The 25,988-nt window shown below is 30.8% G+C and overlaps 1 protein-coding gene across 4 annotated transcripts in view; it reads left to right on the plus strand.

The window, feature by feature from the left end:
• Window positions 1-387: 387 nt before the first annotated feature.
• LOC143258484 (uncharacterized) overlaps window positions 388-25,988 on the plus strand; it is a 36,179-nt gene continuing 10,578 nt past the window's right edge. The window contains exons 1-7 of one of the 4 annotated variants that reach the window (XM_076517534.1): window positions 388-867; window positions 5,125-5,228; window positions 9,625-9,704; window positions 10,628-10,881; window positions 11,585-11,794; window positions 19,350-19,495; window positions 23,840-24,043. In XM_076517534.1, the coding sequence (XP_076373649.1) occupies window positions 5,157-5,228; window positions 9,625-9,704; window positions 10,628-10,881; window positions 11,585-11,794; window positions 19,350-19,495; window positions 23,840-24,043 (966 nt within the window). In that variant the 5' untranslated portion in view covers window positions 388-867; window positions 5,125-5,156. Of the gene's footprint in view, window positions 868-924; window positions 1,206-5,124; window positions 5,229-9,624; window positions 9,705-10,627; window positions 10,882-11,584; window positions 11,795-19,349; window positions 19,496-23,839; window positions 24,044-25,988 lie in introns of those variants that run through there. The other 3 variants (XM_076517536.1, XM_076517535.1, XM_076517537.1) reach the window with 3 other exon arrangements.

Genomic DNA, 25,988 nt, shown 5'->3' on the forward strand with positions numbered 1-25,988 from the left:
AAAAATATATACATAAATATCATTTGCCTTAAATTTTAAATATTGCTAAAATATCAGTGTAGAAGAAAATTGAGATTCCAAAAGTAAATTCATATGTAAAAAGGCAAAAACATCTGTGTAAAACATTTAAACTTAAATATTTTATCCATCGGGTGCTGGTTCGTCAGCTTTATGAATAATACTAAAATTAGATAATTAATACTTTTTTCATCAACACGTTATGTATGTATGTTTGTGATAAACTAAATACATGTTATCATTTATTAAATTACGTATTATCTCAGAAATCCAGAAAGGCTTACCTCCATTTAAATCACCTTTACTCACCTCCACGTAACGTAACATAATTGTCTCATTTTCAACTACTCTTTGTTTGACACGTCATGTTATTTATCTATTTATTTTTAAGATTTTTAAGATTGAGAGCAGAACTGAGAATGTTTTTAGAATTGAAATTTATATATAATAAAATGGCTAGGTTATCTCAATCAAATTAGTCTCTGTTTATTTGTTTAATTTATTTTAACAAGAACTATGTCGGTTAATTGAATTAATATTGATATATAATTTATTTTTGTTTTAAAAAACAAAACTGAGAGGACTATTAACAACACGTGCCTGGTGAACTGTAGTAAGATGGCATAATATAAACATGTAAGATGTGTTTTTCGAAGTGGTGGAATATTTATGGTTATCTCGTTTTCGAAATCTGGAGTTTTAAACAGTTATTTCAAGTTTTAGTAATTGGCAGACTCGTGATAAGTTTTATTTATGTGATGAGGTTGTTAGGAATTTGTTGGACGAAAATCAAACAAGAAAACGCAAAGTTATTCTAGAACAAGAAAAAAAGGAAAGTAGAGCGAAAAGGTAATAAAAATATTTTTAGTTTTACTTTATGTTATGATATGCTTCGATTGTGCAAATACTTTTATGGGTGCTACTTCCGTTGCTGAGCAGTGGGACCTCTGCTATCTGGTTGGGACTTGGTTGGTAGTGGTAATAAAACGTAATTTCCCACCCATAGTTCATAAATTAAGTACCAGGTGAAGAGCACACCTGTTCTAGATGCAGTGCTTCTCCCTCACTAGGGCGCCAATCTTCTGTTGACATACCATGATTTATTCAGACACTTTCTGTATAGAAAATGCCATCAGTGGCCTCTCCACCTTATCGATGTGGGATTCTAAATGTAAATGTTAGAAGAGGTAAGTATGTTTTAGAAGTTAAGATTTTCTTAAATCGAAAGTACCTTTCCAATAATACCTGCCTACATTACCACCCCTCCTTCCCTTCTTCCACATAAAGAGTCAGTGATAGAGACTGTGGATTGAGTCAGGCTCAGAGCAATGTTAATATTATCTGAATGAGGTGCTTATAAATACCAAGATAGAGGGCACATTGACATTAGTGAATTATCAGGAGACAACTATCACCAATGGTAGTTAAATGATATATAATAGACTGTTGCAAGTAAAAAAAGAGAAAGTTGGACCAGTGCTTAGATTGGCAAAGGAAGAAATACTGATAGTCAAGTAACATCTGTAGTGTGAGTAGAGGCAAGTATTACTTGAAATACCTTTTGCATTTAAGAAAAAATATTAACAAAAAATTGCTTAAAATTTGCTTTTTAAATTAAAGGAGAAAATATGGAAATTATTGTTTACAAGGAGTTTTGTAAACAACTTTTCCAGTATGAATTTGATAGATCTTAGTATTAGACAATAACTTGAAATACCACAACTATTCATATTTTGTTGAATTTTGACATGTCCCTACTAGAAATTTCAACTAATTTTTGTTTGATGGTGACAGTAGTTGTTTGAGATTGGAGCAAAGATTGCTGGACCTCCCAGCAGTTTCTGGTTGAATTCCTAACCTTCCCACCAATTCCTAGTTTCATAGCTTGGTCATCCTGTTAATTGTTAGTCCAGTGGATTTATCTACCAAGTAACTTCTGAAGTTTGATGGTAACACACTAATCTGTTACCCAGGCTTTACTGGGAGAATATGGCCAACCCCTTTACCTTTTTCACTCATTCCTTATGCCATCTGACTGTATCTTTCTCTGGTAGGTACGGTCTACCTCTTGGAGCAGCTATACAAACTCCAACTCTGTTTTACATGAGTATCTTATTTTTGTCATCTTTCTTTCAGGGGTCTCATTATATATACATACATAGATACACACACGTGTATGCATGTATAATGTTCACATCCTACTCGGTTGCAATTATTGCCTGGTCAGTTGTGCTTTCCTCTAAACCTGCACTGATTTTCTTTTCAGTTATTATGCATGCTGTTGAGATGGGTTGTTTTGCAAGACCACTAATGGCTTACCTTGTGGTATGTGTGTGTGCTTGTATATTTCCATGTTTTTAATATGTCACATTCTGATATGTCCATGAAAATCTGTCACTCGGACTGTCATGGTTAAAGCAGAAAGGGAGTGCTACCCATCCATGCTGCTCTTTCAGGAAACTGTAGTAGTCTGCTTTTCAATATAGGGTTTGTGGCCACTCAGTAAATTTTTTCCAGTGATATGTCTTCCTGACTTCCCATTGCCTCTCCCCTCAAGTGGAGGTTTGGAGTCACTGCTACTTTCCAGTTCTTATTTGCTGGGGTAGTTGACCATGGATGCTTGCTCATGACTGTAGAGATTACATCATAACATTTCATATCACTCCACTTGGTTTAGAAGAGGGCAAATCTGGTAACCCTTTCCTACTATTCTTGGATGCTCCTTGCCAGTTGTTTTATTGGTAGGGGGAGGTGATCCAGCCAATGCTGAATTCTCTGCAAAATACTTAGTCGAGATAGATAGTGCCCTGTTCCTATAGTTCAGACCAGTAGATTGCTCCCCTTCCCTGAAATTTTGGTTGCTAGTTGTTTCTTTTTCTTTCTCCTACTGTTGAGTTTGGAGGATTTCATCCACCTTCTAATGCTAGGTGCATAGTGTTTATTCCACACACATACAGTGAAGTTGAGGTTTTGACACAACCCTGTAACTCTGGGTTTAGTTTGTTGTACTTCCTGTCTCCTAAGGTTGGTTTTGGAAGTTTGCCTAGTGAATGTCATTTATTTATTTTCTCATCATAATTCTGGTTGCTTATGGCATAGTACTGTTTACTTAGTAGTTGGTGTACATATTTATCACGTTTCACCTGCCTTGGTCATCATCCTCTGTTTATAATTGTTTCAATCATATACGAGTTCCCCCACCTCTTAAAACTGAGGACTGGAAGTGGAACCTTATATGTACAGTTGGGGTTGAGTAGATACTTAGCAAAGTCTAGATGGATACCTCTATCTTCACAAGTCCAAGAACTAACTGTTGGCTTGCATTCCACACTTAGTGCCACCCATGTCATTTGCTCTGTGTATGCAAAATGAGCAACTCAAACTTGTGGGGTATAAATGTTAGTGCATCAAATGAGAACAATTATTTTCAATGAATTAGGGTACAATGGATGATTGAGAAAAGTTACGATGTTGTAGGAGATAAGTATCTATTGGAAATCTAATTTCAGTGTAAAAAAAAATAACCTTAGTAGCAGCAAAATATTTTAACAAAACACAAAATTAACAATGATAAAATAAAACTTCTTCATCATTTGCCAACAAGTTTTTATTTGTTCAGTTATAGGTTTTGTTAATTTTAACAGATAGAATGTTTGTGGATTGCCAAAGTAGTAATCTACTTACAACATACCTTTGAAGAGTCTGCTTTTCTTTGTGTATTCTGTCCTTCTCCTCATCTGGTTAGAAAGTGTTGATTTTAACCATTTAATAGTATGTAGTTTATAAGACTGAGATTATTTAATTAACCTCATTTTGTGTATCAATATGAAAAAGAAGAGAAAAAGATATGTATTAGACATTAGGTTTACTAGGTCCAACTCTTATGAGTGCTTACTGATTTTGCATTTGTAAAAACTAGTTTTGATGCAGTTTGATACAAACTATTTTAGGGGTTGTCATGGTTACATATATAACACTTGAAAAACTTGTATCCATTCAATTTGCTTTGCTGAAAATATATATAAATTGGAGTATTTCTTTCAAAGATCAGCTAATATTGCATTGACTAATAGAAAATCAGCTTTAAAATTTGAGTAACGAGCTAAAAATCATCGTATAAATATTGTTACATGCTAAAAAAGCTGTTTTCCAAGCTCACTGAATAGCAAAAACAGCTTTCCTGGAATTTCCAGTAGGAATTTATTAACAGAATAATATTATTTGAGAAAATGGATGTCTGTGTATGTATTGTTTATGAATTTAAAAAAAAGTAGAGAAAAGGAAATGTTAAAAAAAATGTACATATAGGTGTTAGGCCTACTAAGTGCAACTGTTATGGATACTTGTTAATTTTTGTGGACATATGAACATTAACCTGAAGATGACCTAAGAAGATTAAAACATTGCCCTATACTTTATTCTAATTAACGTTTTAATACCCATACCAGTCGTCTTGAGAATAGTTTTTATACTATTTTATGCTAATAAAAAGTTACATTTTTGTATTTTAAAAACAATATATATGCATTAAACATTTTAAACGTGATTTTATTTGGGTTTTGAATACATTTGCTATGTAATTTTCTAAAGTTTTGTTTACAAGTTTAGTGTTTTGTTAAGTTCTGATAAGAGTTATATTAACAAGTAAAAAAATATTGAGAACTGATTCAAATGTTTGAAGAAGGGATGAGTATGAACAGTATCAAGATTGATGGAGATGATTTTAGTTTTAAAAAGAGCATATCTTGTGGCCAAATATTCAGTTTTGTGAGGTTAGATAAGAATATAGATTGATTTAAAATACCGTAACATTGTATGTATATTGTCAGATTTTAACTCATTTTGTTAATTATATAAATAATTTGCTAACACTGAAAAAGCATGCTACATATACACATATTCTTGATCAGAATTAGCAGAGTTGTCCAGTGATATATTTTTAAATTAACCCAGTTAAGTTAACAATGAGTACTTTTTCTCTTTATATAAATCTTTATATAAATGAAATAAGAATTTCACAGTGTAGCTGTTAAACTTGGGATGCATAAAAGTTATGTAATAAATTGTTTTTTCTTTGAGGTTTTAACATTTTGTTTTGTTTTTAAGTCAAACATTGGTGAACAGTAGGGATTCTGAATATGGAGAAAGACAATAGTGATTCTGATTTCACTAGTGAATGGTTGTTCTTAAGTTGGGAAGATAAACCAGAGGTAAGTGTAGTATATTCAGCTGCAGCACAGAGGCTTTTGAGTTTTTTTATGTTTTTTGAAGTATAAACCTTTAGCTTGTAGCACTGCCATTTGATTTGACTACTTTGAGATCTGTTTACAAGTTATGGACACAGAGATTAAATCCTTTCAATTGATATGATGTATTTGATCATTTTCTCGATCTTGTACTTTAATTTACTTGAATACTTTCCTAAATGATTTCAGTTTTGAGGGAAGGCTGGTAGAGATCTTAATGATTAATAAAATTTAATTGCATATACACCTGCCCTATGCTTGATATTGCTGGTACACAAAACTATAGCTAATAAAAAAAAAAAAGTAAAATGGTCTCATAAATTATCTTGATTTAATTCTGCCAAAAGAATTTCAAGTGCCATGGGTGATGAAGATTCTCTCTTATTTTTATGAGAAAGTATACTTGATATATAAAATAAATCTCTGCAATGAATGTTCTAAACTAAAATCTGTAGACAAATATACAAATATAGAATTACAGGTCATCAAACAATAAGTGCTACACTGTTTTTTTACATAACAAACTTTCTTATAGATGAGTTTATTTTTTATTAATAAACTGCAGTTTGAAAGGTATGCATATTAGTGGTTCAGAGGTGTTAAAGTGAACTAGCCATTCCAAAAAGATTTTGGTAGTTTTACACTTTTTTGCAATGTGAACAAGGTAGATGCCTCATAAATAAAGGAACATAATAACAATGCCTCACTTATGAAAAGTGAAAACTAAATGTGTAAAAAAAACTAAGATCAGGGAATTGACATTGTTATTTAAGTTAGTGAGGATTTTTGTAGGAGCTGAAATTATATCCCATTATTAAATATATTGTTGTAATCATTTTATGGGTGGGCAGTTTTGAATTATTTAGTGAAAATAATATGAAGTCCAGTCCATAGAGCAATAACATATTTGTTTATTTCTTCCTTAACAATTTCATACCTAATTGATTAACTGATTATAGACAATAAACAACACTTATGTCAATGTTTCCCTAACTTTTGAATCATTGAATGAACTGAAAACTAACTTGCTGCTTCTCTGATTCATAATGTATCCTTGTTTCTAGATATTTTGCCGTATTCAAATTATTAGTGTTCTGAAACATTTCAGTTATTCCAGAACTACTTTTTATACTCTTTCAAGATCATGTTAGCAAATCTCTAACAAACAGCGAAATTTAAATGTTGAAAATATAGCTTACAACAGTATAAAAAAAGCATTTAATTTTCTCAGTCCAAGTAATTTTACATGAATAATAGTGTTAGTTTTCATTCAAATATTTTATGACTTATTCACACAGATTTTGAAAATAAATACAAAAGACACAAAAATTGGATTTTTTAAGTTTTTTTGAAATGTTTGTTTTAAACCTAAAGAAGACACCAATAATTGTAGATAATACCCTAAGGAAACAGATCAATATTGTGTTGAAACCTGTATATTCTCCAGAGTAAAACACTTCATTATGCTTATAAATTGTTTTGCAATTTACTGTTAAGGTCATTCTTATTTAATTAATAAATGTGGCATAAATAACCATAAGAATTACAGATTTCTATAATTAAAAAAACAATAATACAAAATAGCTTCTTGACAGGTTTGTTGTATAAGCACAGTATTATTGTGAGTTAAACAGAATCAAGTTGAGCTAAATAATGAAGGAAATGGCACACTGTAAATGTACAGAATGTTTTTTTCCCTAGGGATTTGGTTAAAAAAAGAAATTAGGAAACCCAATAGGGTTCATGAAAAAAACAGCTGGCTGATAATGTCAATATTAATAGCAAAGGCTTTTTTAAGAATGTTAAAGGTAGGTAAAAATATAATGAAATAGAGATTTGGCCATTAAATACATAGCAAAATATACAGCAGACAAAGGAGCCCACCATTTGGTAAGTTTTGCCTCACAAGGAAATTATGTTCTCTCTCCTAAAATCTTCATTGACTAGGAGATAAACAGAATATGTTAAGCACAGATTGCTGAGACAGTTTTCAAGCTTGCGAGTGAAGTTTGAAGCAACTCAAATGAAATCGCCTCACTCAAGGAGAATACAATTCAAGGTACCCTATATAATGCTGTTACATGAAATTATGCATTCCTCATTAATTCTCGAAACAAACACCAACATGGAACTTTTGCAGCTCATTTTGTCAGTATGTGCATTCATCTTGTGTACCTAAGCAGTCAGGTGCCATCTGACAGAGAACGAGGTGGCCAGGGTTGTCCAGATGCTGGAGGAAGGCCAGACCCAAAGGAGGGTGGCACAGCACATCGGTGTGTCACCAAGTGTCATCAGTCGACTTTGGCGATGCTACCAGGAGACGAACTCTTATGGCAGGAGTCCAGGTCAAGGCTGTCATCGCTACACAACAGCTAGAGAGGACATTACATCGTGACTACGGCTCTGCGAGACAGGTTAGCTATGGCTCGGTCAATGTGAAATGACTTTTATCATTCCACTGGAGCCTGTGTCTCAACCCAAACAGTTTGCATTCATCTGCACGAAGGATGCCGTAGGGTCAGTCGGCCTGTAAGAGGCATTATTCTGACAGTGCGACACTGTGCAGCTAGGTTGTAGTTTGCTCGTCAGAACCTGCACTGGGAACTTCATCAATGGACAATGCTGTGGACAGGTGAGAGCAGGTTCACTGTGTCTCATGATGATGGACATGGGAGAGTGTGTAAATGCCGAGGAGCGTGATTTTCTGCCTGTAACATTGTACAAGTCGACACTTATGGAGGAGGTTCTATAATGGTTTGGGCAGGCCTATGCTTGGGTGGCCGCACGGACACCCTTATACTCGACAGGAATGCTCTGAACGCACAATGATGTAGAGATAAAATTTTGGAACCCATTGTGAGGCCTTTTGCCAGTGCTGTTGGCGATGGATTCATTCTTATATAGGTTAATGCGTGAGCCTACGTTGCCAGGCTGTGTATGGACTTCCTTGACGACAAATGAATAGAGGTTTTGAGTGGCCTGCCAGATCTCCATATTTAAATCTGATTGAACTTTGTTGATATATGTTGTCAAGGTGTGTTAGTTAAAACCAGCACCCTCCTTGGAATGTACATGAACTTATATAGGTTAATGCGTGAGCCTACGTTGCCAGGCTGTGTATGGACTTCCTTGACGACGAATGAATAGAGATTTTGAGTGGCCTGCCAGATCTCCATATTTAAATCTGATTGAACTTTGTTGATATATGTTGTCAAGGTGTGTTAGTGAACACCAGCACCCTCCTCGGAATGTACATGAACTCGAAGCACTGGTAGACGAGTGGGCTGCCATACCCAAAGATAACAACAATAGACTGATTTGAAGTGTGCCAAATCTGTGTCAGGAGTGTGTTACAGCCCAATAAGGTCACACTAGATATTGAATGTTTCAAACATTTCTTGAATGAATGCATGTAAATTGTTTAAAGTACTGTTTCATATGTGATATCAGTTTTGGTGATATTGATCATTTAAAAACATTTATTTCTCCATACTTTACCATTCATCACACATTAAGAAATGGATAAAGATGGAACTGAAATGGGGCAAATTACCTAAAAAAATAAAAAATATTATTACATTTGGAACACTGAGATAAATTATATAAGAAAACGTACTTGTTCCTTAAATGTTTTGAGCAGTTTATGAGCTGGTTTAGTAGCCTTTACATTCTACCCACCTTTCTGATCCTTTAGCACCAATCATTGAGATTGTTTTGATAATACCTTTTGCACTATCACTTTTATTGGACAATGAATATTTCTTGAATGAGGTGTATATAGTTTCCCATCAAGTGATGCTTCTGTTAAATCCCCTCTTTAATGGATGACATACTTCTTGAATTTTTGCAATCTATCACTATATTCTTAGAAGGAATCTTATTTTTAAATTTCTTTATATATGTGATATTTTTTACCTCATTCTTGGACAAGTACTTATGCATGATATAGCTATGGAAACCATGCACATGAATGGTAATCTAGAAAAAGCATAGCAAAATTGAACTGCTTTTCTCAAGCAAATTTCTGAAAACTTTGGTCATTATTTAAAAAAAATGTTATTATTGTATCATTATGTTTACAGCCTTGCATAAGTTTAAACATTAATGGTAATTTAAGTTCTTATCTGAGTTGTTAAGTCTTTTTCATACATTGTCCTTTGTTAATATTTCTGTAATCATGTTCACTCAAAGCATGTTTTTGGTAATTAAAAAAAATGTTTAAAAGTGTAATTTTAGTTATTAGAAGGTGGTGTGAGGTTTTTGTGTACTTAAAATCATGTTTATGTAAAAAAAATAACTGCAGGTATAATAAACTTTTTAGAAAACTGGATTCCTACAATTTATTATGCATTTCTTATAGGATAAAAAGGAAGAATGTTTTACAGTTACATCTTCCATTGCCTTCACATCAATGGACATGAGAGCTTTTAATAGTTGCAGGTAAGATTAATGTTCTAGTAAATTAGGTTTTGAGAGAAGCTATAAAAATGTAACTTGTTAAGTTTCACTTCATGTAATAATATAGGAATCAGGTTTAACTTCTTAATATAACATTGTTTATCTTGCAGCCCTTCACATCTCAGTTTACATAACCTCAATTTTAATTCATGACAACAATCTATTATCACCTGTTAAAATCAATCTGGATAGTTCACTGATCACTTAATGTCTCTGAAAATTTGAATTTTTAGTACTTGATACTTGAGCTTTAGTACATTCTTTTAAACTGAAATTATAGTTTTATGAATAAATTTTAACAAGCCAAAGTATGTCATGAAACTTAAACCTAACAATAACATATTTAGTAATTTAGTTTTTAATTTAAGGTTTTCTGTAAAACTTCTGTATTTTTTTTTAATATCTAACTTATTAGATTTGCAGCAGTAACTTAGTTGATGAACAAGTTTCATTCTATTGAGGATCAAGTAATCTTTTATACTAGACTTGTGCACACAGTGTAAAAGACACTGTTAATCAATAAATTAAGATCTCACCTGACTGTAAATAATTTAAATTGATTTACTGCCAAAAATTTAACTGTCTTCTCATTTTATGTTAATTTTTTAGATTGTTATGTTTCATTGTTTAATTGAAAGGCACATTCATAATATTGTAATATGGCTACGTTTAATTCACAACTATTGTTATTGTGCAATGTATACAACTGCTGCAATGCAAAAAAGAACAAAAGTGTTGTATCTCATTGGTTGGAATGTACTTGGTACCAGTTAGTAGAATTTACAACAGCTATTGAAAATTAATGACTCCAAAATTTTAAGATGTTAAAATGTTTGAGAATTATACCAGTGTAAATAATATATGCAATTCCTAATGATTATATTCATTTTTTAACTTTATTTCAGACCTGAACAGAACCATTCAGAAACAGATGTTAATGAAAATAAAACTGAAGGAAGTGTAAAGGATGGCTTTGGGTATCTTGATGAAGAAAGTTCAAGCATTTCACCAGATGTCAATAATGCACATGTTTTAGAAGATGAATCTAGTAGAGATTCAAGTGATATTGATGTTCTTGGTACAGAGGAGGATGAACTGGTGGAGAAAATGGCATCTGCTAATTCACATCTGTCAATTTTTGATTTGTTAACTTCCTCAGGTGGTGGAAATGTCATTATTTTAAAATGTATGGTAGAAGGATAAACAGTTTATTATCACAAACACAGTATTTTATTTGCTATTCCAAGTACCAATTCTGCTGTTAAAGAAGTAGTTACAGTACTTAACATTTTCCTTTACATGATTACATAGCATGCTAAATTTTAAATTGGTTAATTATCTTTTAAATACTGACATTCACTTGTTCTTGATGATGAGAAACCCACTTGAAATAAAAATGTATGTCAGAACAACTGGTAAAGGTATTAACACTTTCCTTGATAAGGAGAGAACAATGTTTCAACCTTCCGAGGTCATCTTCAGGTTAAGAAAACCTGTCTCTTTATCAATAAAAGCATTAATACCCATACCAGCTGTTCTGAAATACATTGACATTCACTTGGTTGTGGTTTAATGTATTTTCATGTTTAGTAGGATTAAGTTTGTAGTTTTGTAGAATTGAGTTTGTTAGGATGTTTGTCTTCTTTTTATAATTTTGGACTAAAAATATTGATTGACCATCAACTGTTTTCAAATTCTGCTCTTATTTTGTATGAGAATTTAATTTTAAATCATAAAGCCATCACATATATGCTTGATAAAGCCACATTATAAGATCTATACATATTAAGTTTTTTAATACAAATTTACATTAAGACATACTATGGGTCTTCAGTAACTAAAGTACTCATTTTCTATCTTAGAATCATCAAAGTTTAGTCTTCCAAAAGTTGTTGAGAGAAAAAAAGAAACCAATGAAGGTCTGCCTGATACTTCATCAGTTTCTCAAATTTCAAAAGGACTGTCTTCTAATGTTGATCTTGGACCCTTTTTTACACCTAAAACTCAACTGTATTTTGCTCTAAGCATGATGGTTGTTTTTGCTATGACTGTTGGACTTGGTGTTTATTTTGGTAATAATTATTTAATGTTATATTTTTTAATTGTACTTTAGGAATTGATACAGTTCATTAGTAGTTTCATTTTAAGTGAAATATGAACTATAGCTTCAGTTTAAGTAGTCAGAAGTCTACAATTTTTAGTATAATGCTATATAATATATATAATAAGCATCAGAATTTCACGCTTGAAATGAACTGAGGTTATTTCATGTTTACAACTATTTATACTTGTTTAATTCTTCCTCTACAATATTGGCTCATTAAATCCATTTTCTATTATTCAGACATTTCAGTAAAGGACCCTTAAATGTACAAAGATACTAAATATTCGATTGAAAAGACCAAGCAAATTGCTACTAAATTTTGATATCATAATTTTTTAAGTTAGTAAGTCATTACTCACAATACAAGAAAATGTATATAATTCATTGCTTTGTATACTGTCATTGCCAAGTAATTACTTTATCAGTTGGCAAAAGTAAATATTAATAGAAGTTTCTTTATCTAAGTGGTTATTTTGTTGAGAAAGTAAAAGAAAAAAATAAAATTTTATAGAAACAAAAATCTTTTGATATTTATTTGTTTAGAAGTTCTATATTTTGTGCGAGTAAAATATAAGGTGTAAAAAAGTACTTTTATTCTCATAAAAATTTGTTTTCATTCAGAGTGACTTGGTAAAAGCATCATAAATATGAATACAAATCTTTAGTATAATTACTTTATTAAAAATTCTGTTTTGCTTTTTTTGTTTCTGTGTACAAAAGATTTTTAGTGTTACTAAAATCTTGTAAAATTTTGTAGATACATTTTAAGTTTAGAGTTAGTGTGTGTGTGTGTGACAACTATATGTAGATAGGTGTTCAAAATTTAAAAAATATGAGCTTTGCCGTACTGACTCATTTTGTGCTTACAGGGTTAACTATGTTCTGATGGTAGCCTGTGAATTTTTTATTCTCAGTAATAGAAATAAGGTGTTTTTTATATTTACAGCAGTTATTTATTTTTTAGAGTAGCATTGGAGACCAACTTTATATTGACAGGCTTTTGAGTAGGAAGATTTGTGATTAGATAGACAGGACTAATGTTTATATTTTAACAAGTGTATTGGTTTCTAAGTTGAGTGTTCATTAATTCCTTATTATCAGCATTTAAGTTTTCACACCTAATATAAAGAACTCATTAGTTCTATTTTGACATATGGAGTAGTTGAAAGTTGGTTGTTGGTTATCTGGATGATAGGGCTGTACCAACCCACATTTATGTCCCCATTTTGTTACAATTGACTTCATACAGTCACATTTAAAATGGATCTTTTGGTGTAAAAGGAAGTCTAATGAATAGTAGTGAAGGCAACAATTTCAAGTGCCTTTAATGAATATTTTGGAATTACATTGAAATTACTAATATAAAAATACAGTAAATACTGTTAGGAATTTATAAAATATTCAGTTTACAAAAATGAGCTGTTTTAATAAAGCAAAGGGTAATAAGTTTCAATTTCTATTGAGGTTTAGGTTTTCGTTCATAATGTGTAGACTTTCCATGAACATTTCATGATCATTTCATCTCAAAGTTAGGATTGAAAAGTCTTCTAAGGAAATAGGGTGCAGTGATATTTCCTTGTGAGAATATATTGGAGAGTTAGGGGAGGTTGAAATTTAAGTCTGGTTATTTTATAAACTATCATGTGTTCCAAGGTCCATATTTGTAAGTGATGAGAAGTTTTGCTTATGTAGATGGCTTTACAGCTATCAAGTGTACATTTGAAGACAACCTTCAAAAGAAAATGAAGTTAAAATATCTTCACTGCTGAAAAAAACTATTGGTACAAAGTGATGATTTGAATACAATATAGTTTAATCTGGGTGGGGTAGAAGGATCTGAGTAGCTTGTTGAGTTGGGTTTTAACAATAAAATATTGTTTTCCAAAGTAATAAATAACAAGTGTTAGAGGAAATTTGGAATATGTTTGGATATTAACTGATGGAGTTATTTTCTCAGTAAGACTAAAGGGTGCTCTTTTTTTTTAAAGTAAAGTTATTTCATTATGAATAGAGATTCTTCAAATGAGCAGAACTCTCAAAGCATGTGTACAAATCAGTAAAAGATTTCTGTAAATGTAGGTGCTAAATTCCTTGTTAATTTTGCAACTTGAATGTTAAGGAAAGAAAGGTTGTTTTGATTTTGAGTTCTATAAGTGAATTTTATCCATGTAATTCTGAAATATTTAGATTTACAATTTTTACTGTAGCTCTACAATTCATTAATGCAGGTCTGTTTGGGCCAGTATAGCTTTAATATCATACAATGCTTGCTCACATTTAGGAGACTTGTTGAACTTTAAAATTTCTATCATTATTGTAATTTTTTGTTAATGGACTAAAACATGTACTGTTGACAGTGTACTTGTGCAATAGATCTTTGGGAAGAAGTTTTCACATGTTTTAAGCCTCAAGTATTTGTCTTTTAAGAAAGTTTGCCATATTTAAGCTCTTACATTTCAAGAACTACACTATACATTAAAATTCATTGTGATTTTTAAAGAGTGTTAAATATCTTTCTTGATATAATAATTCTAATTTTGGAGTGATGTGTGTAAAGTTACACATTGTAGCAACTTTAGTTGGGTGAAATTTTATAATAAGTTGCTTAACCCTTTTGCAATAATGGGCTTGGTATAATGTATGTATGTATATGCATTTGCACAGGTTAAGTATTTATACTATAACTTTTGATACAGCATGTGTATCTTCATAAAATTTGTTAGACTTTTAGTAAAGATTGCAAGTATTTTCTACACAAAAAATCAAATTTTTTGATGAAATATTTTTGTTAAAGATTTGTTTGGGAAAATATCAAGTTTTGTTACTAGTCTGAGTGAGAAGTGATTTCATGTCATGATTAAAAAACTATTCTTCATTTCATATATCCCTAATATTATTTGTATAATTTCTAAAATCTCGTAAATACATTTTAAATGTTTGTTTTCAGTAATATTTTATATTTTGTTATATTCTATATTCTAACTATGGGGGGGGGGGTTGTCAGTTCACTGACATTGTAACTATCATAAAAACATTAGGAAATAAATATAAATTATGCATGTTTGTCATGCTAAAATAATTATATATTATAACACAAAAATATATATAGGGTCTAAGACTAATATGAGAAAGATATGACGAGATGAGTCTTGTAAATACCGAAGGCATAGCAATTATGAAAAAAGTGGGAAAATCCACAAATTGAACAGAAAGTAATAATTATAACTGTAAGCAAAATTTTATGTAAGGTTTGATCAATACAAAATAACATAACAATAAATAAATTAAGGCCAGCTTTGCCTTTCTCTAGGTCAGTACTGGCTGTGAGTGACAGTACATGACAATGGTATGTACATATGCAGCAGTTGAAATAGTAATCTGTGTGAAAGTTCTGATATGGTACATTATCTCCATTCATCTAAATAGTTGTTCAGTGTTACCATGTAGATACTCATTTTTTTTCTTTTTGCATGCAACAAACCTTGAAAGTTCCACCCATCTGAAATTGACTAATTCCAGTACGTCTCACATGCAACTCTCGACCATTAAGAGTGTAATACACACTCTTGATGCATGTAACTCTGTCTGTTCAATTCTACCAAACTGATACTTCTCATTTGGCAGTACTTGTGTTGTAACATTTAGTGTTTGCTGTCTTTAAGTGTTTATATTTTAATTTTTTTTCCATATCTTTTATATTATTCTCTCAACAAACTTACTCCTTATTATACAGTGGTGATATTTTTCACTTGTTGAGTCATTCCCAAGTGTAATTATTTGATATTTCTACTTGGTTATGGAACTTGTTACTTTAGTTGTGTTTGATTATCTAATTTGTATTATGAATTCTACAATACTGTTTTGGAGGGTATATGTTTTATTGCTACATTTGTACAGATTTCAGGTAGTGGTACTCTGCAGGAAAATTTTTGGCTTTATATTGTCAGGATATTAATTATTCAATGAAATGACTTTTGTCAGGCCTCATCTCAAGCATGGGGATCCATATGTTTGCAATACTGTTTACTGACTTTGGAAAGATAAGATGTTCTAATGTTATGCTTTTTGAGTAATTTTATTTTTAATATTATTTGAGTTCAATAAAATAAGTTTCATTGGATTGGTAATACACAGTCAGGTTCAGTTTAGCAGTTAATCTTAGTTGCATCTTTTATTGTATATCATATGGTTAGGCATATCTTTATTTTAAGATAACCTGTAATTCATCATACTGCTATATCAATCATTGGTTTAACTATATTGTTTTTATCCCATACATCACATTTTATACATATGTTATTGTGACTACACACTTCCTTATTTTTATACAATCACATCTATTTGTTACTCTTGATCTGTTATTCTCCTCCTTTTTCACATGGTTTGTGTGAATTCTTTGTTTTAGGGTTCACACAAACTTCTTCCAATATTGTAGATATTGTTTGATTAAGTTTTTATTTTAGAGCTTCATGATATCCTTTGTTTTGTACTGTTTTATTAGCCTTCACAAGTATTTGTTGTTTTTGGTTTACCTGTAATTCTACTTTCAGATTGATCAATAATTTAGTTAAATATCTTGTTCACTTAGGCCAATTAAGGTGTTATTTTCAGTTTATCCATAGTTCTTTTTGTGGGTTAATTGTTAATTAGGTTAAATTTCTTCTACACATATCACATAGATATGTTTATTTTACCACAAAGTTTCTTAGCATTTCCACTATATTAACTATTTCATTTTCATTTTTCTTCATAATTTATACTTACCATTAATTTTGTCATGAGGCTTCTTTAAGTTGGGGTCTAACCTACTTGCTCCCAGTATTGCTCATCTTCCTTCTATAATGGCTGGATCCATTTTTAGATGATCTAGATTTTGTCAACATTCCTCCATTTTATCATAAATTGCCTACTAGGATTCTAATATTTATTTGTTTCTTCATTATTATTATTACTTATTAACAGTATATTCTTTTTATGACATTGTTTCATAATTATGATTTTTTGTCTTTTTTTTTTTTTTGCCCAATACAGGCTTTAATTTTTTTGCCTTTTTTAACATTTTAGATGTGTTTTTTTCCTGATTTTATGCTATCTATGTCTGTTAATCCTATCCATTTTTACCTCCTTGGTAATCTTTTTAGCTTCATTTTACTCTCTCAACACCACTACAGTTACTGTTTAACTTCCACCTGCTTTCTTTAGCCTTTCACTTGTATTTAGTAAATTTTGTGGAATACCTCCTTTTTTTTTTTTCATCCATATTGAGGTGTTTTCCATTTTAAGTTCATTTCCTTTATGTGTGGTTTCTTTTTTCGAGGGTGGGACACTGCTTTGTGTTTACCATCTGCTGCTAATAGAGTCTTATGGTTAATTCTCTTTCTCCATCAGTCTGTTTATTTGAATCTCTCTCTTCCTCTCTTTTTGAGACGACAATACAACTTTTCCAAAGGTTAGGTTGTTCAAGAACAGTCTGGAAATTTTCATAAAGTGAAGCTCTGTATATTCTTTATTTATTATTGTAATAGTAACTAAAATGTAAAAAATTACAAACTATTAAGGCTATGTAAAGTTAGATAAAATGGATAGGAATAATATCAAATCATTTTCTTGATGTATATTCTTTAGCAGCTAGGAAGTAGCTTGTGTTATGTATGTTGATGGGATAATGTGAGCTACATTTGCCAAATCATTTACAAGTTCTTTGGTAGGACTATTAGTTAGATGAGTCTCAAAGGGCAATAAGACTAAAATTTAAGTATAAAAATGTATACTATTATGATAAAAAAAAAGAAGAGCAGTTTAGAATTAAAAATTTTTTTTTGCAGTCAAGGGGTTGGTCAATTTGATAAAACTCAAACGTAGTGAGAAAATAATAGATAAAATATAAAGTTTTACCAAATAAAAACTAACAAACATTTCAAAGTTTTTTTAGATTTTACAGATTATGTAAAAGAAATTTAAGATTTTTCAAATGAAGAAAAGTCTTTTTAATCTCAGTGTGAAAAATCACTTTTTTACTCAGAGCAGTCAAAACTTTGACTTCATATATTCATGTAGAAATGTTTAGTTAAAATACTTCATTAAAACATGTGATGTTTTATCTACAAATGACCTAATGATTACTAAAAGCTTACAAAATTTTATAAATGTGCACCAAACATATTACAAGTTATAGTATATAAATCATGAAGGTCACTTTGGTATTGTAATCTAGGCTAATTAAATCAGTTGTGCAACAATTAGAGGACTTAATGTTCTAGGATAACTTTCAGTAATTTCTGCTATATAATGCTGCAATTCTGAAAAGTAAAAGAGTAATTTAGATTTTTATTGTTTAATATGTTGATTATAAGGTCAGTCAAATTGACTGAGCTCATATACAGTTAAGGTTGAGAAAATAACAGTATAAACTTTCAATGACAAAAACTTTTACATCTCATTTACAAAGTACTAGAGGTTATGTAAATGAAATATAACAAATGTTAGATGACAAAATATTTTTATTCTTAACATGAAAAATCACCTTGTATTTAGACTGGGCAGGATCTGAGGTAGACTTAAGTTTGTAAATTCACAGTCAAACTTGAGTAGGAATACCATATTGAAAATACTAATTTTTTTAAAAAACATGTGCAACATACTTTTAACATTTACTAAAAGCTTCACAAATTTTATGATGGTACTTTAAGTGAATTTGGAATTATGGTAAACAGTAATTCTCCAGTACTGGTACTGTGCATGTAATGTTGAATGATAATTGAATACATATTTATTCTTATATTTGTAGAATGTGGATGAATGTTTGTTGCAAAATTTTTGTAACATTATTTTAGTTACATATAGTATAGGTTATTTCAAACTAGTTCAGGACAGCATGAAAACTAGCTAAACATACAGAATAATAAATATTTTTAATGAACTTGTATTGTTAATAGTTTTAGTGGCACCTTTGTTCTGCAAAAAATATTACACTAGCTACATGTACGTAGTGTTTGTTCTTACAGTTTCATAGATAATATTTTTATATATAAAATATCATTGGTTTATGTTGGTTGGAGATAAGATGTAATATCATTCTTTATACAGTTGAAGCCAAAAATAGTTATTACATTAGTACTGATTTGGGTATTTGATTTGTTAAAACCTCAAGATTGTAAAGCAACAAGTATGAAGACTTAAGTGTATGAAATACACAAAATAATGTACATGACATAAAATATGGCTGAAGCAACTAGTTATAAAATGGAGTGATATAGGGCAAATTTTTATTTGTAACATAAAAAGCAATTTTTAAAACATTTTGTTATTATCAGCTATTTCACTACAAAATTATTACTGAATTATTAGTGTATACAGTTCCAAGAAATTATTGGCAGTATGTTGTGTCCTATTGCCCAAAATTATACAAATACCTAGACAATGATTAGGAATTAGACTACTTAAGTTAATGTCACGAGAAGAATATTGCTTATATTTCAGTAATTTAGATTACAGTATTTATATATGTGGTTTTCTTGTTTTAGGCTGGTTTTGTCAGTGGGTGCAATGTAGTCAAGTCACCCTAGATCAGGTTGAAGAACTAAAACAAATGCAAAATGAGCTACTACAGTGTTTAGGAGAGGAAAATAAGGAGTTGTCAACATTGGGAATAGAAAGGACTTTTTGTCAAGTATGTTATGTAATTTATAGATTTCTGTTTGTCTACTCTCATAGCTGCCAAACTTTTTTAAAACCTGTGGAGGGGGGGCATTGGGGGTTGACCCCAAACATTTCTTCATAAGTGGAGGGTGAAACAATTACCTGTACCCCAGTGTAGGTAATTTTAAACAGTGTTATGTTCCACAGTGGAAATACTATTTATTTGCACCTAGGTAGTGTAGTTTATGAGAAAATTGTAAGTATGTTTCCTGAGTAACTTAGATATTTGTATAAAAACTTTTCTTTATTAGCTTAAGATTAATCTGGTTACGAACCTTTAGTGTGCAAACAAAATGCTATTTATTACCCAATTACAACTATTAATATTTCTTTTTTAAACATGTTCTAGGTTTATTATTTGATTCATTTAAATATTTTGATTTGAATAAAATTGCTTTATACAAACACAGATTTAATTTCAATTATGAAAGTGATTTTTTTTTTAATTACAACATATATTTCTCTAAATGTTTGGATAATTGCATGTATCCACATGTATTTATAGAAGACTCTAGCATAATATTTGGTTCCTATGCTTTGAATTTTACAAAATTAACTTTGACAGTTTTTATGCAACATGAAGGTTAAATCACTTTCAGACACTTTGGATAATGTGCATTCATATTTTTATACCATGTAATCAACAAAAAGCAGTCAGAATAATATAGTTGTCATAATAGTTGCATAATATTATGTAATATAGATTTGACAGTTTACTGGATTACTTATTTGAGCTGTGAAGTTTAGTTACCAATGTGTGTGTGTGTGTGTGTTATGTATAAAATCAGTTGTACATATAATGTAGTGCATATAAGTGGAATGCATGGCAGGATGATTATTATGACTACTTTGTAAACACTTCACCATGTGCTCAACAATTAGCAAGTACATTGTGTATATACTTGTATGAATCATGCAATGCAATAGAATGTCATTTTGAATATTTAATTGATGATTTACTGATATGTAAACTTAGTCATTTTATGTATAAATATAATTCTACTAATACAGCTATTCCTATATATCCTCATTTGTATCTGATTTGATCCATTATAAATATAATTATTAACTGTTATCTCTTTCAGCTCTGGTTTGGTTGCTTTGACCAACCACTTGACCACTTTGTACTTGTTATAATTTAGCTGCTAACAAACTTTTAATATATAAAGTGTATGTTCACAAAATTTAGTAGTAGTTTATTAAATAATTTTTATTTAATAAAATAATCGAAAAAAAATATTATTGAATAAAAGTATGCAAAAGCAGAAAGTGTCTTGTAACAATTACAGTTTTTCTGGCTTTCTATTTCTACAAAACAACAACAACAAAAATTAAATCTTTATCCAACAACTGAATAACATTCCCATGGGAAATGAAGAATTTCTCGTAAAGCAATTTACATTTCTTTGTATAGAAAACAATGTAATATAATACCCCATTTGATACATAAAAACCTTAGCATATTATTGATTATAATTAATATATTTGTAAATGTAAGAGAATTACTGACAATTCCTGAAAGAGGGGGTGTGACATGAAGGGTATGATTTTCTGTTTGATGGCTCCGTAAACAAAACCAATTGAAGAACAGTGTGAATGAATCAGATTTGCCAAAAGTTATTAATGAATATAATGTACGATTTCCCAAATGGGGCAGCATAACTTGCAGGTTATCAACTTTTCTGACCTTACTCTGTGCTCCAATACTTTGTCTAAATTTTCCTTCTTCTCATCATCTTATTCCAGATCTTTTTCTCATTTTCCGTCCTTTACCAGTAGCATAATTCATGACTTTTTTTAATATTTTTTTTTAATTGGTAACTATCATGTATAGTTCTTTGGATACAAATCTTTTCTTCTGAAGCTGGTCTCACTTTCTATTGGCACTTGTTTTTCTCCACCTTGCTTTCTTTCCACTTCACATTTTCTGACCACATCAATGGTATTTTTCACCTGGTCTGTGGTTGGCCATGGTTGGTGTGTTGAACACTTTTTGTTGGTCCCTTCTTGGATGTTTCCTCTTCACCTACCTATTTTCCTTTCTTTGGCTACTCGCTTTGGGGGGGGGGGGACTTATCCTTGGATCCACATTCCTTATTGCACCCATTCAATAATTGGGTACTTTTGAATGTTTTTTTTTTTTTTTCTTGTCTCAACTGAAATCAGTCTTTTTTTTTTTTTTTTTATCTGTATGCTATGACATGTATGGCTACCATATTTCCCCTTCCTTTTTCTACACTGGATGATGTTTTGCTTTTTCAGACTCTGGCTTCCCTAGAACCTGTCCTTCATATGGAGAAGGCACTGTGTCTTCAATCATTGACTTTTTTATTCTTAGGGTTAAGTCTGTTTCACACTTTGAGCATCTAATTGGGATATGATCTTGGTGATTAGACTGTCCAGACTAGTTCCTGCACTTGCTTGCTGCTTCTTATACAGGATCACCTCATTCTTTGATGCTTCCCTGTGTTGAAGACAGGACTTTTGATGTTGGTTCTGCATTATCTCTATGTCTGTTGACTTAACCCTCTTTGTTTATCAGGCTTGTTTCCATTCCTGCACCTGCTGGTAGATCACTTGGTCATGTTTCACTTGGTCTCCCACATAGTTGTTTCTTGGACCAACTGTCCAAAAGACTTTTATTTTGGACGCCTTTGATTTTGGACTATAGACATCACTGTGGGCCCATTCATGTCAGATTGATCTTCTTTCTTATTATTTGTTGTGAGCTCATATCATGATGGTGGACCACCTCTTGTACAACTTGTTCAATAGAACTGTGGCACACACACATCACTATACTGTCTTTTGTCTGTTGTAATGTGTGTTCAGTTGAGGTGTGCATGCATACTATAAAAAATCAATGTAGTGTGACTACTGTTCCCTTATCCTACAGCTGATGTTAATCCAATGAAGCCTGATGGTAGAGTTGAGGTGAACACACAGGGTAAAGTCTGAATGTGCTCTTATTTTGTCCATCCCTGTAACACTCAGAGCTCATTTGCCCTGTATATAAATGCTGTCTCTCATAGGTGTTCCACCATGGAACTCATTCCATGGACTTTTTGTGGGTATTTTCTGAAGGGGGTGGGTCATCTAGCAAAACTTCACACCAGCCCCTCCACCATTCAACACGGGGTTATAGCTAAATAGTTTGTAGAGGTCTGATATTATTTCTGAAGTTAACATTTTTGATACCTGAAAAAGTACTTCTGATAGATATTCATTTCTCTCACACATTCCCACCCATCCTCCCTAATTCTGGTGCATCTTTGTATTCATTGCCTCATCAAAGAATGAAGTTCTCAAATGGAAATGCAGGTTGGGAGCTGTTATGCATTAAATTGTCACTTTCCAGTGGGTGGATGGTTTTGCTGTATGAGGTCTTGTGAGATTAAGTAGAAGTTACTTGAGAATGAGTGCAATGCATATATATCTCTGAGGCAAATGTATAGGGGAGATAGCTAAACTGTATGAATAGGTAAGTATCTATCAGAAATACATTTTCAGGTAAGGAAAATGTTAATTTTTGACTTTGGGTTGATGTTAGCACACTCCCTACAAAATAATTTATTTTTGGGAATTTCCTACATTCCTGCTTTGTGCCATAAATCACCAAATCAACCAACCAATTCCTACATTTTTCCTGGGCATATTATAGCAGTTGCAGGAAAAAAAAGTTCAATTGTTGTGGACAAAATGTTGCTAGTTTGATATTCTAATTTAAACTGTAGTTTTATACAGTCTTAGGCAGTTACTCTTCCTCAATATAATTGCTTATATCATAGCTTGAAGAAGCCATAGGATACTGATACAGAAATGGTATGAAAGCTCGCTTTTCTGTTCCTTGGAACTGTAAAAGTTGCTAATACAGATATGTGGATATTTGAATACAATTATAAAGATTTAGTTTGATTATATACTGCTAGAAAAAAATGTGTATATGAACAACTTCTTCTGCAATTATTGTCCTGATTTTTGTTTCTAACCTTATTTTATGATTTTATACTTTATTTAAATTATGATGTTGCATTTGACCATATCAAGTTTCAGCTCATTGACAGGGTGTAGGTCACTATGTTATGCCTAATTTGCATTTGACAAAATCTCTACAATTGATTAATATGTGTGTGTGTGTGTGTGTGTATGTGTAAAGATACTTAATCTGTAGAAATTAATTCTGAAGTTTCAGTCTGCAACTTTATCTTATGGAATTAAAACATATAAGCAATGAATAATAATAACAATGGTGTTTTATTTGTTATGTTTTAAAATAGTGGTAGCTGAAAAACATTGTACATTATTTTATTCTTAGCAGGAATGTTGTCATGATCCACTTTATTGGAAGGAGAAGTTTCAAGTTTTTTTTTATGATGAAAAAGATGAGGAGAGTATTTTGAAGAAGACTCAGAAGATTCAGTGTAATGAAATAGAAGTGCCATTATCCTCTCCTGAAATTTATAAGGAGTTTAACAAGCTGAAGTTGAACATCTTCCTGAAGGAGATGGAGAATATACAGGTGTGTATTCACTTAAAAAATGTTAATGGTTTATTCACTACTGTTTTTTACTCGGCACAGTGCTAAAGGTATCTGTTTCATTTTACAAGCACTTGTACAATTGTATTTTATTTTCTCACTCCTTTCTTTTACACCATTAGTTAATCAGAAGATGAAAATCTGAAAACTTGTATTACTGTTATCCTAATTTTAATATGAATCTAGGAATGAAATGTGTAATTTAAATATTTTGTAAGACAAAGAATCATGTTAAAAATGCTTACAGCAACTGATATTTTTAATAAGTGCAAAGAAAATAAGATGATACCAAGGTTCATAAAAGTGAATTGTAACATTGAAAATAAGGTGGTATATCAACTGGGGAAAGTTAAAGAGCATATATTGAATATTACAATTCAACACAAAAGAAGTTTTATAGTCAGAAAATAAAAAGTGTTTCAAATGCATTTACTTTCATTAAAAGAAGTGAGTGAATATTAGACTGAAAGGAAAAGAAGTTTGTAGATTAGAACACTGAAAACATTTATAGATGTAAGAATATGTTGAACAATAATTTAAACCTTTATTGGAAGAAACAAAATCATTACAAACTAGCTTCATTACTAGAGAAGTATAATAATTAAAAAAAAAACAACCTAAAGGTATAAATAAAGCAGATTTAATTGTAAATGCTAAGCAACTAGATCATCATCCAGATGTTTTAAATAGAGGTTTACAATTTTTAAGGTTGTCCAATGAGATTTTACAAAGAAGACATTATAACAGAAATTGAAACTAATTTTGAAAAAGAAAGATGAATCTCAGATTATAAAAAGAAAATATTGTAATTTAGTTACAAATTTTAAACCTACAAATAATAATAATAAAAAATGAAATTTTAAATGGTTTAAACTAACAAAATATTGTTAATTCTAGAGTCAGTTAAGGGTGTCATTGTTCTTACTAATGGAAGAACTGCTGAAAGAAGGTCTGCATGAGAACCTTAAATTAATACAATAAATAAATTTCATGCAGTGGTAAAAGAAAATATTAATTCAACTGAATGACCATGCCACTTCAAGGGAAACAAAGTTTAATTCCTTGGAACTTTAGGCAAAGTGTATAACCCAGGTAATATAAAGTTCTAAGATAGTTGGTATAGTTTTAGACCTATTTTATATTTAATATTAAAGTTCCAAGTGAAATGTGGGAAAATGCATATAAAATTAAATTTTAAGATTTGTGATAAAAAATACACAATTAAGAATTTGTTGACAGAATTAAACATGTAACACTGATCGGATTGATATTATAGTATTTTTTGTTGTTTCATTGTTCACTAAAACACCTGTGGAAAAAGCAAAACCATTGCATATTTTAAAAATAAATTAAAAGAAAATGAGAACTCGGCTCCAGACATGATTAAGATGGTTAATCAATGTGGAGCATGTGTTAATTCCTTTTCAAACAAAAATTAAATTTTATAGATAAAATAAAGGTTTAGCTCTGGGTTCTCTATTACCTCCATTGTTATGTGGTTTATTCCTAGAAAGTTTTGAAACTGAAACAATAATAAAAGCAAAAATGATATGGAAATTTGGTAAAGATGTATCAAGGACACATTTTTGATGTGGTGGCATGGTAAAGAGAATTTAAATTATTCTACTAACTACCTTTGACATTGACAATTCTATGAAATTTAGACATGAAATAGAGAAAAATAACAGTTTACCTTTTCTGAATGTATTAATAAGTGAAAATAAGGGAAAATTGGAAATAGTTATTTATCAAAAACAGTTTTTAGTAATCATGCCCTTAAACACAGATTATATCACATAAATTTTAAAGAAACATTGCTTGTTATTTTCATATGGATAGAATTTTAGAATTATGTTGTAAACAGGAAGATATGACAATAAATTGTCATTAATAAAGTTTGTAGCAGTAAAAGAAGGTCTTAATCCTA

This window comes from Tachypleus tridentatus, chromosome 8, assembly GCF_004210375.1.
Source record: "Tachypleus tridentatus isolate NWPU-2018 chromosome 8, ASM421037v1, whole genome shotgun sequence".
Lineage (NCBI taxonomy): Eukaryota > Metazoa > Arthropoda > Merostomata > Xiphosura > Limulidae > Tachypleus > Tachypleus tridentatus.